The following is a 13,021-nucleotide window of genomic DNA, read 5'->3' as shown; positions in this document are numbered from 1 at the left end:
GATACAGAAAAACTTCGCTATCATCAGAGTGTGAGAGGAGATGTTGGACACAGAGCACAGCTCCACATTACTTCTCTCACTCCTGCTAGAATTTAAATCACCCTCACTGCATACAGCTTGGCAACAGCTTACATAACTAGATTCATTTCCTCTTCGGAGGTCCCCAACGAGCCATAAAACTTGTGTGAGTCTTCTCCCCTTACACAATCGCGCCTTTCACACCTGCCCTCGTGTACTCATACATAAATGCAGCAGGCCCTGTGTGCAGTTGAAGGAGAAAACACAAAAAGGCGACACGTGCTGTGTGGTGAATTTAAAACGGGGGGGGAGCGGTTCGGATGTCTAGACGCGGTGGTGAACGGGAACACAAAATGTGTTGAGCTCCGGAAAAATAAAACAACAGACAAAACCTCCTGCTATTTTTGGAGCGAGTTGTTGGTTCAAACGGCTCCTCCACCGGCTCTGTAAACCCAGATATGTCTCCTTATTTACATTTATGGGATAAGAGCTGAAAAACATCTCCAGAGGAGGGAAGTACATCCAAATATTTCCCCTCCTAATCCTGCTGTGTGGGAGGAATCCCCAAATGTTCACTACAAACAGTGTAGAAATGTGATTAGAAGGTCGCCAAAGAGTAATTGATGCAGTATAAATAATTAATAGTTCATGTAGAGTGATGCAAATCAACCAGAAGGAAACAGTTAGGTTCAGTACACTGTTGTGGAAAATGTCACGGTCCCATATCGAGGATTTGCACGTCGCAGACGAGTCAGTTATCTCATTAAAAACTGCTCTGAGTCGCTGCGAGGAACTGGGCCACAGGTGAGATGATGTCATACTGTAAGCTGCAATATATGTCACACCTGCTGTGAACATAAGACTATTTGACGCTGAGACACCATGCAGGAATATGGTACTAAAAAAAACATCATTTTTTCAATAAGAGAACAACATGTGTTCCCATTTCTTGTTGGGTAAATGTGTGGTCAGGTTTCTTGTCATCAGAGCTTAGGGAAGTCTCTATATTACCATTATTTATGTGCAGTGACTGCCGTAAATGTGAAGGTCAAGTTTTGTAGCTGCACAATGAGCTGCAGCAGTTCAACATTTTGGGAAAGGCTTACTGGCAGAGAGTTACATGAGAAGGTGAATGTCACCTTCATGCCTGTACGGTAAATGTAAAGCTACAGCCAGCAGCTGATTAACTTAGCTTAGCTTAGCATAAAGGGTGGAGACAGGAAGCAACAGCGAGCCTGGTTTAGTTCCAATGTAATAAACTTCAGCTGACAGGGTTTCAACAAATAAATTTAAGACTTTTACAGACATTTTTTAAGACCAATGCAAACTCAGACCTATTTCATGTCCATACTGGCATAAAGAAGGACACGAGGGAAAAAAGTTAAGACACAATTATAACTTACTACTTCTAGAAGTAGCTTTATGGGAGGACATGCTACCTAATAAATTCTGACCAAGCTGCACAGTTTGCATTCGTGGCTGTCGGCTCCATGTTGGTTTTGTTTTGTAGTTGTGTTACATTGTGATCAATACAAATTGTTTCACAAAAGTTAACACAGCTTTATAAAAGCAACATGAACTTTACGATGCAATCAATTTTTAAGACCTGTCAAAATCATACTAAGAACATTTTAAGGACTAAAATTTAAATGATTGGATTTTTGACTTTTATGAGGACCTGCAAAAAACCTGATCTAATGGTATCTTAAATAGTCCAGCCAATAACTACCTGAAAAAAAGTTTTTTATACTTAGGTTTTCGCACAAATTTAAAGTGGGAACAGACAAGTTGCTGATTTTTTTTTTCTTTAACTTATCACTATGAAGTAAATGTTGATTGTGCAATGTAATGGCTATAGAATAATGACACCATTCGTTCCCTAAAAGTCTCACTTTCATTATGCCGATCTGCCAACAGGTAAGATCTCCCTGAAAATGAAGGCTCCATTTATGGCACAAATGACATACGTTAACCATTGTGCAACCAAAACAGGAAAAGGAGAGCACTTTCATTTTCCTCAGTAGCTATCGGTAGCTATCTCCAATTATTTACTAGTATTACTGTAAGTTCTTTGCAGTAACTGTCCCCAGTAGTGGAGTGGTAGATGGTGAAACAACCAAAGTAACTGTGATGGCAGCTCTGAGGTAAACAAGAGTGATCCAATTATCTTTGAAACAACGGCACCAACAATGATACCACTTGGAAACACTAAGGGGGAAAAGTTGTCTGTTTCTACTTTAAAAAAGGATCAATATAATATTTAATATAGCTCGTTTTATAGGCTCTGGTGGAATTAAGCTAAGCTAAGCTAAGCTAAGCTAAATAATTGTTAGCTGTAGCTTCATATTTAACAGACAGATATGAGAAAGAAACTTCCCCAAAATCAAGTGTCTTTGAATTGTATTTTCCAAAATGTGAAACTATTGCTTTCACATAATTATAATCAAAAGACATTTAAAAGCATAGCATCATGATTTGCATCTGATTTTTTTTTTTTTTGAAAATAAAAAAGTAAGCTGAGAAGTGTGACCTTAATCTTTAAAAAAAGAGGCTTCAAACAGGAACAGGACAACACAAATTAGGAATCTATGTCTATTAAAAAGTTAAAAAAATATCACGTTAACCGATGAACTAAGGTTTAAGAATGATTTGTGAGACATTTATTCTGCAAATTATCTAATCAATGACCTGTTTACTGATGATTTATGAGAACAGCTCACATCATCATCTTGTTTAAGTGTTAACAATTTCAACACTTGCACATGAGGTTGATACTCAGGGTAAACAGCACAGTGAGTTTATATGCGAGCATTTCCTTTTTTTAATCTCTGATGGTCAGCGTTTGGTATCAGTGGCTGTTCCCCTTTATTTGGCATTTGAAGTTTGAACACTTTAAGTTTAAAAATCTAATTAATGATGGAGTTTGAAGACGTACTTTGCAACCTTTAAATGTTTTTGGATTTTGGACAAAGCAAATATTTCTTTGGGCTCTGGTAAATTGGGATTTATCATTCGTTACGATCATCTGACATTTTATAGACTATGACTCATCAATTAATCCAGAAAATCATCAACAGATTACTTGATAATGAAAATTATTTTTAGTTGCAGCCCATCATAAAAGGATGCATCCAATTAGGTCCATAAATAACAGTTATTCTTGTTATCAATCAATCGTTTTGTGAATAAAATATCAGAAGACAGTCACAGCTCAAGGAGTAGTCTTGAAATGGTTTGTTTTATCCTACGGACAGTCCAAACCTCCACATCTATTCAGTTAAATATCATGTTAAACAAAGAAAATGAGCAAATTGTCACATTTAAGAGGCATGAAACCAGAAAATATTTGGCTTTTTTTGCTTAAAAAAAAGACTAAAATGATTATTTGATGGGTCAAAATAGTTGCTAATTAATTTTCTGTTCATCACCTTATCACTTAATCGACTAATCGTTGCAGCTCTACATCTGATCATTTAATTCTTTTTAAAATAAGTATATAATATAAAATTTTTGCAAAGGGTTACAAACTACGATGAAGGCCTAGGATGGGTAGCACAAAACACCTCAAGTTTTCTCCTTAAGGCTTACTTTCTCTTTAACTGAGGGGCTTACACAGTTGCACAGAATCCCTTAAAAGGTTTCCTTAGGAAAAACATTAACTCATTTATTGCATTGAAGGAGATTTAATAGCAGTAAGGTTTCTGTGGAGATTATCTGTTTGCTTGGGCTTTTGACACCTGTTTTCGTCTCACAAAGTTGGCCAATGGTGAAAAGTGGCAGAAGAAAATAACGATATTGGTCAGAGGAGGAAAAGATTAAACTTCTGGAGGGATACAATCATAGAAAGCACAAACTACTAAGTAAATTTGATCCCAACTACCAGACAATTGTAGGAAGAAATTGCAACAAAAATGAATTCAGTCAAATCTAAGGTCTAAAATCAAAAGCATATCCATTGGGTTCTCCTAGTGTGTTCGTTTTTTTCACTTATCACCACAAACTCGATGGTGTTGCAGTGAAGATAGAGACAGAGGTACCTTAAGGGTTTTTTTTAGCTTGCTTTGGTTGCTAAGGTCTTTAGTAATGCCTTCAGTATAAGAGCTAGACATGGAGAAAAGCATAAATACATAAGTAAACATTTAAAGGAAACCTTAAGGAAAAGACTTAAGGGTGTTTTGTGCAACTGGCCTCTTCTCTTTATTTTATAGTGTTGAAATTGCTCCATGACCATATTACAGTGCACAGCTCATATTATTTTACGTTGTGGGAAATCAGCTTTATCTCATAAGAAACAATATAATCAGCATCAAAATCCTTCGGTTCCTCATTCATGGGATAGTTATGAAAAGCAGCCCTGTACACAGAAAAAAGATCCAGTTCAGAGACAAGATACACAGATTCGTAACAGTCATGGGACGTAATGCACTGAAAGAAGCGGTCCCACTTGAGAGGAACAAAGCTCTGTATTGTTGCTATTTACATGCTCACATTCTCCGCCCCTGTTACTTCACCCATGAGAGGCTGCGGCGGCTGAGTGGGTCACACACTCACTGTCCCTCTCTGAGCTCCTCACATGCCACAGTCTCCTCCACACACAGATGCTTTTGTGTGAAACAAAGGGACATCATCATCACAGACATACCAAACACTGGCCTATTAGCAGCTTCAGATGAATGGTACAAATATACCACAGAACTCTTGTCTGATCTATAAACTATTACAGTTTGGTTAGTGTAGCGTCATCTCAGCAACTAGATGGGTGTGATTGCGAAGAAGCCACTTTTCTCAGTGTTCACTGATGCACTCTGAATCTGGTCAGATCACATGATGAGAGAGGGCTGCCAGGCAATTTTTCATTTCTTCTTCTTGTTTTCCACTCCAGCTGAACACAGTGTCACACGTTCAAAAGTGCAGATTGAATCTCGCATGATGATTTTTTTTTGTCCTCTCATCCTGCATAAAGATTTCCCTCCTGTTTATGCAGAGGAAACAATCAGCACGGAGAGCTGATTTCCTGACTGGAGGACACATGTCTCCTGGAGAATAAATTCCAGCTCTGTAATGAGGATGAAACACTCAGTGAGCTCTGCTCCCAGGCCTGGAGGGAGCTCAGAGCCTCCTCTTTTGTCTACTCCCACTTCTCTTCTCTGTCTTATCTCTGAAGGACTGGACGCTCTGCCCGCAGGAGAGCCGAGGGTGAGGCGGTCTGGGGGGGGTCAGGGCGGGGAGGTTGGAGGTTGGAGGGTCAGATGTGATCCTCGATGGGGAAAACCAGACGTGTGCCGCGGCTCAGCAGCTCCTGCTCGCGGGAGTCCAGTTCACGCTCCAGCGCCTCCTCGGAGGTGCTGCCGCTCCTTTTGCCATTCGCGCTCCAGCCCGACCCGCCGGCCGCATCCCCTCCACCACCTGAAGCCCCGTTGGCTGTGATGGCAGTGTCGCCGAACGTGAAGGTCAGGTCGCTGTCGTTACGGAGGACGTCAGAATCGTGGTCCCTCAGCTGCTCGTGGTTCTGAAAACACACCCACAGTGGAACATGAGGGGAGGGATGGAGAACATGAGGGTGACACACACACACACAGATGTAGGACACACAGAGTGGGTACATGTGGCGTGAACAGACTGATAAGGCTCATAAGGGACACTGTGGATTTACAGAAGGGAAGGGAGGAGACTTTCACTTAGTGGCCTGAGCTGCAGCAGCTGAACACAACAAAACAACAGGCTGCACAGTAACATACAAACCAGTGACCTGCTGCATCTACCGACAGCTGTCACAGCGACCTCAACTGTTAGATAAGTTAGACACCCAATTGAAAAGCACACGTTGCATGCTGGGTAAGTAATGAATAACTTTAAAGTTGTCACATGAGGTTCTCACAGCTCTAATTGACTGGCTGACAATCAATAGTCCACTCATGTCCTCAGGGACAACAGGATGAGTTAACATCGGGTCAGAGGGGATTACTCGGATGAAGGGATCAAAAAAGAAAAAAAGAAAAACATTACATAACCCTTCTCTTCAGCAATTATCTGGGAGGGAAATGGGGCAAAAAAACTCTAATAAATCCATCAGGCATTTTATGAAGTTAAAAAAAGAGAATGGCTACTTTCTAATTAAAACAGTGACACAACTGTCGCATGAAGACGACATTTGGATTCATTATAAATTAAATTGTCAAATACTAATGTAATTAGAAATACCACTCTGCAGTTGTATGCCTCCACAAACCAGTCAAGTTACAGTTAACATCCATGTCTGTGAAAACATGAATGCTTCACACACATTTTCCCCGACAGCACAGAAGACCTCTACAATCAGCACAAGATTAGAGTCACCGAGTCAGTATCTGACCAAATGTCTTGCTTCTGTTCCTGAGATATGACGTTAAATAATGGCCAGGAAAGTGTTTTTGCAGAGCATTATGACGTCACAGTGAAGTTGACCTTTGACCTTTTGGATAGGAAATGTCATGATTTTATCCTGTTAGACATTTGTGTGAAATTTTGTCATAACTAACGAATGAATTCTTGAGTTATGGCCAAGACTTGTTTTGCCAGGCCACACTGAGCTTGACCTTTGACCACCAAATTCTCATAAATTCATTCTTGAGTCCAAGTGGACGTTTGTGCCAAATTTGAGGAAACTCCCCCAAGGCCTTCTTGAAATATCACGGTCACGAGAATAAAACAGATGCAAGGTCACAGTGACCTTGACCTACGACCACAAAAATTGAAAGGTGTAGTTTTTTTAACCTATTACACTAATTTATTGTGTATTATTATTTGCAAGTGTGAGGTTGAATGTTTGGAGGACGCGGTTTTAACTGAGGCATCTTACAGGAGGAGCACCCTAATTTCAGTGTATTTTTTTAATGATACAATGACAGTAACCGCTTATCCTGTTGGGGGTCACGGGTCGGCTGGAGCCTATCCCAGCTGACACTGGGTGAGAGGCAGGGTACACCCTGGACATGTCACCAGACTATCACAGGACTGACACATAGAGACAGACAACCATTCACACTCACATTCACACCTACAGACAATTTAGAGTCACCAATTAACCTGCATGTCTTTGGACTGTGGGAGGAAGCTGGAGCACCTGGAGGAAACCCACGGTGACACAGGGAGAACATGCACACTCTGCACAAAAGGGCTCCCCCACATGTGGTCAGAAGACTAGAAAGGCGCGATACAAGTGCAGTCCATTCACCATTTAAAGTATTAACAGCTAAATGTACCGGAAGTATCTGAAATAAAGGTCCTCACTATGTAAAATGGCCCCTTTCAGACTGCTTCAAGGTATAATACCCAGGAAATGTCGACTACTATTTGTAAATAGTATCGCTAGCAGAAGTGAAAGTAGAAGCTAACCCCAGATTTGCTATATTTGCTTTTTTTGGCGCTGTGTCCACGACTTTCAGAGCTTCCTCCTGGATGTGAGCCATTTGTGGTCTGACATGTGGTTGCTACCTTTTATTAAAGTCCCGACCTCACCTGCCGCTGTGCACAGCAACGTCCTGAACATAGCAAAATAAGAAGAAAATAATAAAACACAGGCAGAGGGTAGAGTGTCTGCAGATAAACACACTGCCACACACTTCAAGTGGGTCGTAAGTGATGATTAGGAGGGATTAGATTTGTTTTTCTTTTTTTTTTTGACGGGACAGAGTTCAGTGTGAAAGGGGGAGAGAAAGGGGATGACATTCATTCCGCTGCAGCAAGGACAATGCCTTTGTACACGGGATGTCTGCTTTACCCACTGAGCCACTGGGATTAGATTCGTATGAGTCTAAACATTGTTTTTTTTTAGGAAAATCCTGCACAGTACACCTTTAAAGATTCAGTGGGAACTAATCGGCTCGGAGCGGTGTGTCACAGACAGTTGGAGAGTACTGAGAGACAGACTAATGCACTGTTGTTTTTGTCTTTTCATTGGATTTGTTGACAATATCCAGAATATAGAATATTGCCAGCCTAATCCTTCAAAAACAACTCAGGGAATTTAATTTCTTTACAGAGTTTTCAAAGCCTCAGGGCCTCTTGTTTGCAGTGCACAGTTAAACAGATCTGTTGAATTTAATTTAAATTATTAAATTAGTTTAGTGTCTATTCTCTAGAATCATATTTTAAATGTTACACAATTTGAGGTCAATAGGAACCAAAATTCTCCTGTTTGTGGAACATTTCATCCCCTCCCCATTTCGTAATATCCATAACCGAAGAGGAAACAGGCAAGGAGCTTTATTTAATCCTGTCTCTCCCCACTTGGCGTCACAGAGCCCTGGACGCTCCTGATTATATGAACAACCACCTCGCCTGGCAGGCAGCGAGCAAACCAACGGCAACAAACCCAGGGTAGAAAACATCTACTGCTGCAGAGCTTAAGACGGAACTAAACTTTCACAGTATTTAATTTAAATGACAGACGATGTATGTCTACTGTACAGTTAAAAAAAAAATGCTTTTCAGATTTTGTAACCCCGACAGTGACAGGCTCTTTGGGTTACTGTGAAAGGGGAGAAGAATAGCCGAAAGCCGTCACATGAAAGTATTGAAAATGAAAAGGGGAATTTGCCAGAGTGGATCCAAGTGTGACCGTCCCGTCAATGGGTGTTTCTGTGTTTAAAATATCAACGCACAGTGTCTTTCAGAAGAGCGGTCATCATTGAGGTGGCGCTGAAAAAGCCCTTTTGTGCCCTTTGAATGCAAAAAGGCTTCTCGACTGTCCATTTTCTCTCTTGCTGAAGGCCTCAGCGCTTTGTGTGTTTACTGGCAGGCAGTGAGAATACTTTGAGGGTATTACTGTTCTCCTGAGAGAAAAACCTTCAGTATTCAGAGGGAGCCTTCCTGAGGCACCAGGCTCAAGTCTGAACATAGAAAAGGAAAAACACGTTGTAGTGCCATCACACAATGCTCAGGTTATAGATAACTTCAAATAAAATCAAGCTTTTTCTTATTTCCACTGTTTAAAATACAAAATATTTCACCAACTCTTCCTTTAAATCCTCTGGACAACATGCAGTGAAGAGGTCTTCCACTATTTCTACACTGTGAGCATGCATTTTTCACAGATCACTGCTCATGTAGGAGTGTCACTGTGTATTTGCCATGTGCATACTGTTTCTTTTAGTGCATGTGGACACTCACCTCGTACGCCTGGGGGCTGGTCAGACAGCTCGCTAGCGGCCCACAGTATGCAGGCAGAGTGGAGGTGAGAGGTGGACCGCTGTGTGTCAGAATGGGCTTCAGGTAACTGAGCAGTTGTTAAGGAAAATGACCCAAAGAGCTCAACAATTATCAGTCACATTGAATGAGTTGATATAGCTTATATCACATATCTGCACCTCTTTCTAATATGGCACCCTTCATAAAGAATATAGAGGCTTTGATGAATCCCTTAAATAAAGATTGGTTAGTAGACACTAATAAGAGCAACTTTTGGGTTGCCAGGTTGTGAAAAAACATCCACAACCTAGCAACCCAAAAGTCTGCAGTTGTAAATGTTAATACCATAAAACTTCATTTAATAGTCTGGGTTATTATTTGCTTAAATCAGTGCCCTAAACAGGCCTATATTTGGGACAGGCCTCCTTTAATTCCTTTCACAAAAAAACTATTGCTCAGCAAAGATGGGAAATACAATCAAATTGTTTATATAAACCAGTATGAATATTACTTGTATAAAAATAAGGCTTCAAATAACACATGAATTAGAAATCATTCATTTGAACTGGCTCAGAGAGACAGAGCACAGGAGAGAGTTAAGACAATCATTTCACAGCATCCAGCACACCAACACAACACCACTTTATCCTGTTAAATTAAAACTCACTTGGATTAATTTTTCTGAAAAACACTTTTCCTTTGCTCGGTGGACCTTTACGGACTGAAAGAAAATTAATAACTTACCAAGTAATCGTGGAACGGACACATATTCTGACTTTACGACAGCTTCAGAGACAGGAAGTCACCACATTTTATTTGTTCTCTCTAAATCTGAAGGAATTACAGTCTTCTTCAGTGCTCATGGTTATATCTGTGCACACAATCAAAGCAGCTAACTAACATTAGCTCAAGTGGGTGGCCAACAACCTGCTTTATACATCCATAGAACTTCTATAAAAATGAACTGCTTAGCAACCAGACCAGGCCTCTGATTCAGACAGGCGTTTATTTGTCAAAATGTGTAGCAACACCTGGGCTAGTAAAAGGGACTGGGCATTGTTAGTATGTATTTTTACATCTCCACTGACCAGTGGATACTTGGTCAAGACCCCTGGGGATCATTTTCCGTTATGACAGACGTCATGGCGTCAGAAGTGCGAGGCTTACTGATGAATGGACAAGTTAGACTAATTTTAGTTGGCCCAAGGTCAAGTTAAATGTGTCAAGGCACCATTTTAGGTAATAATATACATGACACCATCCTATATAAGCTGTGTCTCTCTCTGTTCACACTTATCACATAGCTTCTGCATGTAGCCACGTTGATCCGAGCTCGCAATTAAACGTGCATTAAGAAAGAACTCTGTGATCGGCCTCATCCTTGAATTCTCCAGATCATCACAGAAACACCTACTCTCAGGCGTTTAATGGGGACTAGGCTTTTAACTGAAGTTTTATGGTAAGTTGTGTCATAATGGAAGACAGATTTTTCACAACCTTGCAACCCAAACTTATTTAAAGGCTTAGAAATGAGCTATAAAGCATTAGTAAATGGATTACTACCAATTAAAGGGACAGCTTGGATTGTTTGAAGTGGGGCTGTATGAGGTACTTATTCATGCTAGGCATAATACCTGCAGTTTGGAGAAGCAGACAGGAGTAACGACACAGAAGCTAAGCACTATACTGCTCTCGACGGGGGCAGTAGTAAAACATATATTAGCCACCTAAAAAAATCAATAACAATCTCAGTGAAAGCTATATTTAGAATATTTTGACTGCTTTACTGTGCGGTTGGACAGTGATTTCTGCTGGGGAACTTAAGCCGTTCTATCGCTCTCTTCAAAGCCAGACTTAGTTAGTTTAGTTTAGTTAGTTTGGATTTACCAAAGTAAACACAAACAAACTAACCGATCGAGGCAGTGGTAGACCAGCATCTCTTGTGTTCAGCAAGTCTAGCGGCTTTGACCAAGAGCACAGATGGAAATGGCTTTAGTTGACAGCAAGGTAAAGTAATGAAAATATTCCAAATACTGCATAAACTTAAACTAATATTGTTTTTTTTAGGTGGTTAAAATACATTTTGCTGCTGCCTCCGTCCACAGCAGTATATGGATTAGCTTCCTTGGCAGCACTCCTGCCTGCCTATTGAAACTGGAAATGTCCAGACAGACATCTACAGTAGGTAATACACTGACTATGGATACAACCCCACTTCAAAAGGTCCTAACTATCTCTTTAAAAAGCCATTTGGTGCAGCTTATAGACCTTTAATATAGAAAGCTGTACCAAAATATCTGATAAAACACAGTCTGCAGAAGCTAATTCCAGCACCACAGTGTTTAAACTGGCAGTCGACTTTGATTAAAACAGACCTCGCAGTCAGTCAGTTCTCCTCCTGCGCCATAAAAACATTTCAAATGATGAATTGTGGTTTAATAATGTTGAGGATGTCTGCCAGCAGGATATATTTGGAGCTTAAATCTTTATGGGATTCTGTGAGCAGCTGAGGGTGAAATAATTCTGTGACGCTTGGCAGCAGCACAGCAGAGAGTGCTGAAATCAAACTCAGTTGTCTTAATCAGCAGTGCATTGCACAGTCCGCTACCCAGAAATGAAGTCACCCGGCTTCCTGCACCAAAGCCCTGTGTCACGTATGTTTACCTCAGCCTTTAAAAGAAAACTCCCCCTGCCTGCTTCAGCTGCATCTAGCACGTGTCACCAGGGAGAAAGTCTCCACAGTGCAACACAGCTGCTCTGCTCAAAAACAGGTACACAATCAGCCACCTGGGGAGGCAGTTCAGCAGAGAGTGAAGGAGGGAGGAAATGAGCTGCTAAACACATTAACTGGAGTCTGTTTTTACAGCCAGTCTGAGCTGAATATGTTATTTTGATCCGATATCCCAGGATGATACAGTACAGACACCAATTGTGACTGTGACTGTGATGGATTATACAGTGTACAGAGGGGAAACATTCCCCTTGACAAACAGCTGTACTAGTTCAAGCACTCAATTACCTGGTGGCCTCAAAGCAAGTCATGTACATATTTCCTGGGTATTATAGGGCACAGGAAGGATACTTGTGATCAAAGGTGTACCACAGTCTGAAGAGCCACGCACTCTCCTGTTTGGTTTTACTCTGTCCTTCAGCCTGGGAGCCATCCTGGAGAAACACATGGGAAAAAAACATGTTCTCATATTCAAGATTTGCTGCATAAAAAAATCTGAATCCCAGCACTTCCAAGTGACAACCTCCAGGTCTGAAAAATTATGTGAATGTGGTAATGAAAAAAGTGCTGTTCCTTGAATGGCCACTTGAGGCTGGCTTCAAAAGCAAGTCAATCCCATCGGACTGGTACGCTGAGCAGACAGCCTGACACTCAAAGCAGCCACGCTCTGTAAAGTTGGCCAATTTAAATGTGGGGGTCTGTGAGGACTGTCTCTCTTCTGGAGCCAGCCTCATGTGGCCATTCGAGGAACTGCAGTTTTTGACACTTAAGTGGTGGCTCTATTTTTTTAGCCGCAGAGGTTGCCACTTGGTCAGTTCCAATTATTCAGATTATTTCCCCAGGTCCAATCTTTCTGCCTAGACTGTTCATATTTATGTTTGAAGTGACCCAAATCTGACACCAGCTGGACAGATCTCTGCCCTGAAACGCCTCACATGTCACCAAGAACATTACATACATGCATGTTGGAACAACAACAACAAAAAATGTCACATTTGCTAAACGCACATTTGAGCAAGCTTCATCTCCCGAATGACCGGCATAGTAGGAAGGCCCGATGACATCATTCTGAATAATTATTAGCCATGTGCTTCTGTTTGGGAG

The 13,021-nt window shown here is 41.0% G+C and overlaps 1 protein-coding gene across 1 annotated transcript in view; it reads right to left on the bottom strand.

The window, feature by feature from the left end:
- Nucleotides 1–4,212: 4,212 nt before the first annotated feature.
- slc9a7 (solute carrier family 9 member 7) overlaps nt 4,213–13,021 on the bottom strand; it is a 35,765-nt gene continuing 26,956 nt past the window's right edge. Inside the window, exons 14-16 of the mRNA XM_033621051.2 lie at nt 12,269–12,351; nt 9,169–9,274; nt 4,213–5,527 (exon numbers count right to left, since the gene is read on the bottom strand). Of these exons, the coding sequence (XP_033476942.2) occupies nt 5,264–5,527; nt 9,169–9,274; nt 12,269–12,351 (453 nt within the window). The 3' untranslated portion in view covers nt 4,213–5,263. The remainder of the gene's footprint in view (nt 5,528–9,168; nt 9,275–12,268; nt 12,352–13,021) is intronic.

This window comes from Epinephelus lanceolatus, chromosome 6 (assembly GCF_041903045.1).
Source record: "Epinephelus lanceolatus isolate andai-2023 chromosome 6, ASM4190304v1, whole genome shotgun sequence".
In the NCBI taxonomy this organism is placed as follows: domain Eukaryota; kingdom Metazoa; phylum Chordata; class Actinopteri; order Perciformes; family Serranidae; genus Epinephelus; species Epinephelus lanceolatus.
Note: the sequence above shows the minus strand (reverse complement) of the source record. Positions and strands in the feature narration are given on the sequence as shown.